This window comes from Sceloporus occidentalis, unplaced genomic scaffold (genome assembly GCF_023333645.1).
Source record: "Sceloporus occidentalis isolate IW3139 unplaced genomic scaffold, rSceOcc1.0.p SCAF_28, whole genome shotgun sequence".
Taxonomy (NCBI): domain Eukaryota; kingdom Metazoa; phylum Chordata; class Lepidosauria; order Squamata; family Phrynosomatidae; genus Sceloporus; species Sceloporus occidentalis.
The window spans coordinates 8172309-8180419 of record NW_028317008.1 but is presented as its reverse complement, the minus strand read 5'-3'; the positions used below and the strand labels follow the sequence as shown (position 1 = coordinate 8180419).

Below are 8111 nucleotides of genomic sequence, written 5' to 3'. Positions count from 1 at the left end.
TTCTGTGAGAAATATTTGATATGTATGATACATATATACCTCTAAAATGACTGTACATCACAAATAGTTGTCAACTCAATTTTATGTTCAGTTAATGTTTTTTTGGCTTTTATGCAACATTAGCATCTCTTGCAAAGCAGTTATAATCGTTTCTTCTGAATTGATGCGACGCTGAAGGCACTATCATTGTTTGACTTTGTAGTATAATTGGGTTTTTGTTGGTCTATTTTTCCAGATGTTGCTCGAGCTATAGAACTGCTTGAAAAACTCGAGGCATCGAGAGAGGTGCCAGCGCATAAGCTGCAGTCACTGAAAAAGGTCCTACAAAGTGAATTTTGCACGGCAATAAGAGAGGTATGTGGCCCTGTCACTTGAATTACTTACTATGTTTCTTTTAGTACTACAATTTATCTAAAATGTAATTTCAATGGCCTTTCTTTATCCAATACAATGACCTGCTGTTTATTTGATTTAACTTAATTTCTATCGCTGAAGAACATTGATTTTTCTCACACAAAGAACAGAAAATACATTTGAAGATCCCCATTAAAGTAAAATAACAATTAAACAATGGGCCCACACTCGGTAGTAAAAAGAAGGGAATAGTTTAGATGTGTTTTAATTAGAAATGTCTATAGAAAAAGAATGCCACTGTTACCATTAAGCAGTCTGAAAATAATGATGGTGGTAGAAGGGTTGGTAGTTTTTTTGGGTTTTTTTTAGAATAATTGAAATGTTTTTTTCATTCTGCCAAACCATACTAAAGACGTGAATATCATCAGGGGAACTGATGGCTAAACCAATATAAAACATTGTGGGATTTAAATTGATGGACATTATTCATTTTGTGTACTTAGGTTGTGCGCCACATTATTTAGGCATAAAGGAATGTCTTGTTTAATAATCATCTATAAACTAAGACATATGTGTGGTAATGTGGAAACTATATGGTTGTATGTTACTAGAACACCAAAAATCATAAACTGAAAGTGAAAGAGGTGCAGAGAAGGCCATGGCCTTAATAAAGCACTACAAAACATATCCATTAGACAACACACTCAATATGTATTATCCAGTACTGCCCAAAACAAATGTGCAGAAATGGACTGCATAGAATGGGGAGCGCAGAAAGGATGGGGGTGCCACCCTGGGTCAGGCCTATAGCAGCACCCTATTTAAATATTTTACTGATCAGGGGAGGAAAGAGGGACAGAGGATCCTTTAGGACCCTCTTTCCTCCCCTGGGAGATATGCAGGAGGATACAGAGAATTCATTAATCGACCACATTCATAAACAGCATAAATTAGGATGTTTCCCGTTATACATAGATAATGTCATTGAAGAATAAGGTAGGTTATTCCAAAATCAGTGTCTCAGTGCCCATTTTTCCATTTATAGATTAATAGCCCATTGTTATAACAAAAATGAAAAAACATGGCCTGCCAAATACCTTCCACTTGTTTCTCTATTTAATGTGCAAGGCTGTCAAAACATGTCTATAGATCAATTAAACTGCAATATTAACTTGATGTTAATAATAACTTAAACTTTTATAAATCATTTTGTCATCTTCTACAATATTTAACCCCATGCAGGGCAACATCTAATACTTCTACGGTGTCTATTGTGCAAGTCACCTTTCTTGCTTTTCTTTAATGTATTTCTATTACCAATAACAATAACATTCTGATGGATTGTGGTTCTGGAACTTTATGAGTACTTTAATATGCATTCTTTATAGGTTAAAAACATAATAAAAGCACATATCTTAGGGAGAAGCTGCAGCTCCATGCCTCCTCTTTGGTCTGATAATTCTAGAAGTGCTTTCTGCACATGAAAATCCCCCCCCCCGCCAAAGCTCTCTGAGCTGAAGCTGGGGCAAATGCATATTCTCCCCATGCATTAACAAGTAAATTTATGTTTTTCCTACAGGACAAAATGATTAAAAAGAGCATTGATTGTGGGGCAATAGAAGTGTTGGGGAAAATCCTAAAGGATTAACAAATTATAGGCCTGCTTTATTCTATATGTTTTTTTTCATGTAGAGTTGTTGTTGTTTTTAACAAAAACTCTAACAATCTGTGCTTGTTAGTAGTAGAGTGGGATCATTGAAGTAATAAAATACTACCATGTTTTAAAATCAATTATTTATATTAAATATTTTAAGTCAATAAAAAAGGGACAATAGAAAGATGACTGTATTGATTACCCCCCAGTTAAAATTCTCCTTTTTACAGATGAATATTTGCTACTATGATAAAATAACTTAATTAAAAAAATAAATGTCTGTCAGTTTCTGGGGCCTAAGTATAGACAAGAACATCTTCTGGCAATCAGTTAGTACAAACATACAATAAGAAATGTAATGTAGTACAGAGATGATTATTTAGCTAACTGCTATCACTCCACGCTCTTCCAAAAACATTTTTTACAAGTATAATGTAATACGCACTTTTACTAATGAAGTCTATTGGCTTTTAAATTATTTTTTTTTAGGGGGGTTGGAGTTGGAGTATAAACCTTGTTCGTGCATCAGTTCATTAAAAAAAAGTGATGGCATAAATAGCAATTAAAAAACAATGATTATAAGAAATTGCTTAAAAGCCAAGCAATGTATCTGTATTTGTGGGTAAGTAATCCATTTGGCCTCTGCCACAGCTAAATACATCTGCTCTAAATGGATAGCTGCCTACAGCTTGCCTTGCTATGCCTGGCTAATTATTTTCAATATGGCACCTTATGCTTGTGTGGTCAACAGGATAATTCTGTTCAGTCACATCAGGATAATTAATGTTTTGCATTCCTCATTCATTGTGTTATTTTAAACACAAAACCAGAGCTGCAGTGTGGACACAGCTCACAAATACATATATTCTTCTCTGCACACTATGTGTGGCTTATCAAAATGTTGTGCAAGAGACTCATGAATAATTTAAAAGGGCACTCCAGTGTCCCAGGCAGATTCCTGAAGAACATGCATATTAATGTACTTTGTAAGTACTTTAATATGCTGTCATTGAACCTGAAAGAATGAAAAAAATTACTTACCTTAGGTAGAATGCAATGCCTCCTCTGTGCTTTGACAATTTGCTTCACTGATTGGCTTGAAGCAGCCTTTGAGTAGACACCTCTCCAGCTCCAGAATACAATATACACTATATGACCAAAAGTATGTGGGCACCTTACCATCACAGCTATATGAGCTTGTTGGACATTTAGTTCCAAAACCATGGGCATTAATATGTAGTTGCCCCCCCCCCTTTGTCGCTAAAACACCCTCCACTCTTATGGGAAGGATTTCCACAAGATTTTGTAGTGTGTCTGTGGAAATGTGCGCCCATTTACAGCATTTGCTGATATTGGAAGAGACGTTCTGGCCGAGTCAGTGCTCTAATACACCCCAAATGTGTTCAATAGGGTTAAGGTCATGGCTTTGTGCAGGCCACTTGAGCTTCTTCATAACAAGCTTGTGAAACCATGTATTTATGTGCGTAGGGGCATAGTCATGCTGTACATGAAAGGGATTGCCAAAAAGTTTTATCTAAAATATCTTTGTATTCTGTAACATTAACATTACCCTTCACTGGAACCAATGGGTCTAGCTGAGCTTTTGTTACTCCTAGACACTTCCATTTCACAAAAATAGCACTTATAGTGGACTATAGGAGATCTAGCTGAGCAGTAGTTTCACAAAATGACTGGTCATCAGGGAGGCATCCTAAGACAGTGCCACATTTAAAGTCAATGAGCTTTTTCTATGTTACCCATTCTACCTACCTGCTTGATTTTATACATCCATTAGGCTGAAACACTTAAACCTAATAATTAGGATGAATATCCACATAAACCACATTATTTGTTCTTAGTCATCAGTTGTTCATATACTGTATCTTTTTGGTAGTCATGAACAAAATAAGGAACTCTTAATCATTATAAATGTGACTATTTTGTATTGGTTTTTCAGGTTTACCAGTACATGCATGAGACTATTCCTGTAAATGGGTGTCCAGAGTTCCGAGCTCGAGCCACTGCAAAGGTAAGGTCTTTAAATCATCTTGTGTAGATTTCTAGGTGAGACAATATAATTGATTGTACGTGTATGTTGCAGGTATTCTCGTGTGTTCAGTAAGATGTAGACATCAATTTCAATCCAGATTGTAGAACCAGTACTGCTTCCCAGGTAACAAAGAAGTCAAGCATTTTTTTTCTGTTTGCTTTCCTGGAAGGAAAAACATTCTGTAAATATCTTTCTAAATATTCAGTTTTAGTGAGTCTTTAATAAATAAATACCCTTTAGCATGAGAGAAGATAGGGCTCAACCAGAGCCCAAGGTCAGTTTGGTAAAATGTAGTAAAGCCAAGCATTAGATGGTCCATAGAAGGTCTTTGCACATATCCGTATGGACACTTGTGAGTACCAAAACACAAGAAGCGTTTGATTCAAGTTGGCTGCAATCGTAACTCTCATTTTGATGAGCTGGGCTAAGCAAGGTGCGGGACTTGAAGTCACATTGATTTGTGATTTGCTGCATATACTGAGACCAGCTTAGACAGTTAATGCAATGATGGTGCCCTTGCACACAATTCATGTTTATAACACAATTTGTGTAGTCTAACTTCATAGCCGCTAGGTGTCTAGGATCATCAGGATGAAGAGCCATCTCTATAAAATGTACTTTTCTGAGGATCTGCTGGAAATGATCATGATGGAAACAATGGTTCCTGAAATGCCCTGTGGATGCCTATAGGAAAATTTAAACTGCAATAATTTGAAAACATAAACATAAAAATAACTCAAAAATGCCCAGTGGTTTTCAGTGTTGTACCTAATTATGGATTTAATGAAGTGCAACAGTTACCTCTTTTACCTGCAGTTGAAAATTAGGGTAGATTATTGTTTACAGGAAACTTGCCATTGTTTTTTTTTCCCCAATGCGGTATTTTTACAGTTGACTACCTGGCAATATATGCTAACTACATTTCTGAAGCAGAAGAACAGGAAAGCTTACATAGAAGTTTGCATTGTGTCCTTGTTTCGTATTTCACCTAGTGTGATTGTAACAATAGGTGGCTTGCATGAGGATGCACCAATTGGGGCATCTGTATTTATGAATTTTGCACTCACATGTGATGTATAGGCCTTTTAGTGGTAAATTATTGTGTGGTTTCCCCTTTAAAGTCCTTCTTATTGAACACATAGAAATTAGAGAAAAAGTGCAGGGAATGCTATTGCTGTACCACCAAAGTATCTCACTCTTATACACAATCAATTTAATAGTCTTTAATAACTTTTCTTCTAGGCTACAGTTGCTGCATTTGCTGCCAGTGAAGGACATTCTCATCCTAGAGTGGTGGAGCTTCCAAAGACTGATGAAGGACTTGGCTTTAATGTCATGGGAGGAAAGGAGCAGAACTCCCCTATTTACATTTCTCGCATCATTCCAGGAGGGGTGGCAGAAAGGCATGGTGGACTAAAACGAGGAGACCAGCTACTATCTGTAAATGGAGTGGTATGTTTCAAATATTATTGCTTTGTAACATCATCTCTTGTTATGTGCTGGAGGTTGTGAAGCATACTTAAAGCAAGTTGTCTGTAAGTCAGGTTAAATACCAGTTTATTGGGGACACTCCATGGTTAACGTTAGCCCAACCAAATAATTGTTTTTAATTAGGGCCTGAGGCACCTATCTAATATTTAGATATTCTAATATTTGTGTCTGATATGCCCAAAATGTTATGTCATCAAGTCTGAGTACTCTTCAGATTTACTCTGCTGCACACTCCCTTCCTACCTGAGAGAGACAGGGAAAACATCTGGGGTGCCACCCTAGGAAGTTCTCAGGTATGCTCATCAGATCTTTTCTTACCCCCCACAGTCTTATTTTACTGCAGTGGTGCATACATTCAGGCCTCAATGGCTGCAAACAGGCCATGAATGATGTGTGCTTAATGTGGGATATCCAAAAATTGTGTTGGTGACCCTCAAGGCCTGGTGTTGCATGTCACTTTTTTACTGCATATGCTTGTGGAGGATGACATAATTCCTGTGCACCACATTTGGCTTTCATTGTATTCTATACAAATCCAGAGTTGTCTATAGAGTGTAAAATAAAAAAATAAAAAATCCCAAAACATGGAGACACTGTGGAAAACAATCCATCAGGGCTGTCAGATTGCCTGGGAGTCAGCTACATTGTTTTATTAATTTGAATGCATTACTAGCATCATAATGCTTAAATGCTTATTTTAGGAGTAACAAACCAGCAGACAAGTAGTAATAAACCGTGAAGACAAGTCAATCATCCATTTTATTTAGCAAAGTAAACTATTGTTTATACGTGAAGTCATTTGATTTGTATAGTTATCAAATTAATTTCCCATTTGACACAGGGTAATTTACTTCAATGTGTGATATCTAATTTTTCACTTTCTCACATACAGAGCGTGGAAGGGGAACATCATGAAAAAGCTGTAGAGCTACTGAAGGCTGCGAAAGACAGTGTAAAGCTGGTTGTGCGATACACACCTAAGGTGTTGGATGAGATGGAGGCTCGATTTGAGAAGCTGAGGACAGCAAGGCGTAGGCAACAACAGCAATTATTGATCCAGCAGCAGCAACAACAGCAGCAGCAACAGACACAGCAAAACCACATGTCGTAGGTGAGAGTTTTCATTGCTGTCACTTTCTGTGGAAGTCAAGGATAATTAGTTATTCAGTAAAGTAAACAATTAGAATTATAATAACAGACGATTTCAAACATAGATCACATACAGGAGCAATTTCAATGGAAATACAAAAACAATTTGGCATTTGTGCATTTTCTCTTAATGTTGCATTATTTGACATCTAGCAGTGTTTATACTATAACATCTTTTGAAAGAAAGGCATTTTTTCACAGCATTCTTTGATCATAACACTGTATGTTTATATGAGATTACCAAAGCAAGTGCTGCTCCAAACGAGAACAAATATACAAACCACCATTTGAATCTGGTACTAGATATCAATAATTAGGCATGGTTTGCAGTACATCAGATTGAACCAGCAGAAGAAGTAGTGTGATGCTTACATCAGGTAACCTTAGTAAGATTGAACTACTATTAAATAATAATATGAGATATGACAAAAGATGTAAGTAGATATCATACATTTTACACACAATTATGTGTATGGAAGAATACAGTATTGTCCCTTACAAGATGTCTCAGTGGGGTGTTTTTGGGTGTATAGGTTTTCATGAGGCTTGCAGTCTCATCTAGGACCATGGCCCTTCTGAATAATTCCCTGCTAATCCAACATTAGGTAGGATGAAACTAAACAGCTGAGCATGCAAATGCCATTATTATTGGACAGAGATCTGGTAATAGTAACCTTTCAAAAACTTCTTTACACAAGTGACAATTCCAAGTCATGCTTCAGTCTACAATGACCTACATACTGATAATATTCCAAAAAGGATTAAATATAAGACCCTGCAAAGAATCTCATCTATGCTGGAACAAATGTAGCATTTATTCACATGAATTAAAATGCACTGGTAGAATTTGAAGACACTAACAAAATAGTCATCATACAAGATGCCAATCCTCACCATCTTGTCTTGATCTACCAATTTTTTTATATACATTTATGTATTTAATAGGAAACACTTTTTCCTGTTTAGAACTGTTTGTTTTGGAGAGGAGGTTGTGCCTATGATTAAGCTCCAAGATGGCGGGCAAATCTTATTAGGCAAGGTTTGGCGTTTTGTCTGATGACTATTTTGTGAGTGAATTACAGTTCTTTCCGTGCTTTTTAATTCATGTGAATAAATGCTACGTTTTACCTGATGTTCCAGCCTCGATGAGACTCTCTGCATGTTCTCATAGTTCACCCTTTTGGCATATTATCAGTTTTGCAGTTGTCTGCATCTACATGAAATGGAGTCAAGTTTACATGCATGTGTGCACCACTGGGTTTTCCCCATATGATTATTAGTTCACAATGACCTAGTTTTATTCACAATTTTTTTTTTTTAACATATTCAAAACTCAATTATTCTCTTGGCGTACACTTGGTTCTGTTCATAATTGCTTCAGACATCCTTAATTAACTTTCAATATGTTTTGTC

The 8111-nt window shown here is 36.4% G+C and overlaps 1 protein-coding gene across 1 annotated transcript; it reads left to right on the top strand.

Annotated features, from left to right (window-relative positions):
* The first annotated feature begins 3977 nt into the window (after nt 1–3977).
* Nucleotides 3978–6660, top strand: LOC149299777 (protein lin-7 homolog A). The gene is made up of 3 exons (XM_089486155.1): nt 3978–4037; nt 5301–5510; nt 6442–6660. Exons 1-3 carry the CDS (start codon nt 3978–3980, stop codon nt 6658–6660), a joined length of 489 nt encoding a protein of 162 aa, XP_089342281.1.
* Nucleotides 6661–8111: the final 1451 nt, after the last annotated feature.

What these genes read in the sequence shown, in the direction of transcription:
- LOC149299777 (XM_089486155.1), top strand. Translation starts at nt 3,978, where the DNA reads ATGCATGAGACTATTCCTGTAAATGGGTGTCCAGAGTTCCGAGCTCGA. An exon ending in GAGCTCGAGCCACTGCAAAG is followed by an intron (nt 4,038 to 5,300) that starts GTAAGGTCTTTA and finishes CTTTTCTTCTAG; the next exon opens with GCTACAGTTGCTGCATTTGC. An exon ending in TACTATCTGTAAATGGAGTG is followed by an intron (nt 5,511 to 6,441) that starts GTATGTTTCAAA and finishes TCTCACATACAG; the next exon opens with AGCGTGGAAGGGGAACATCA.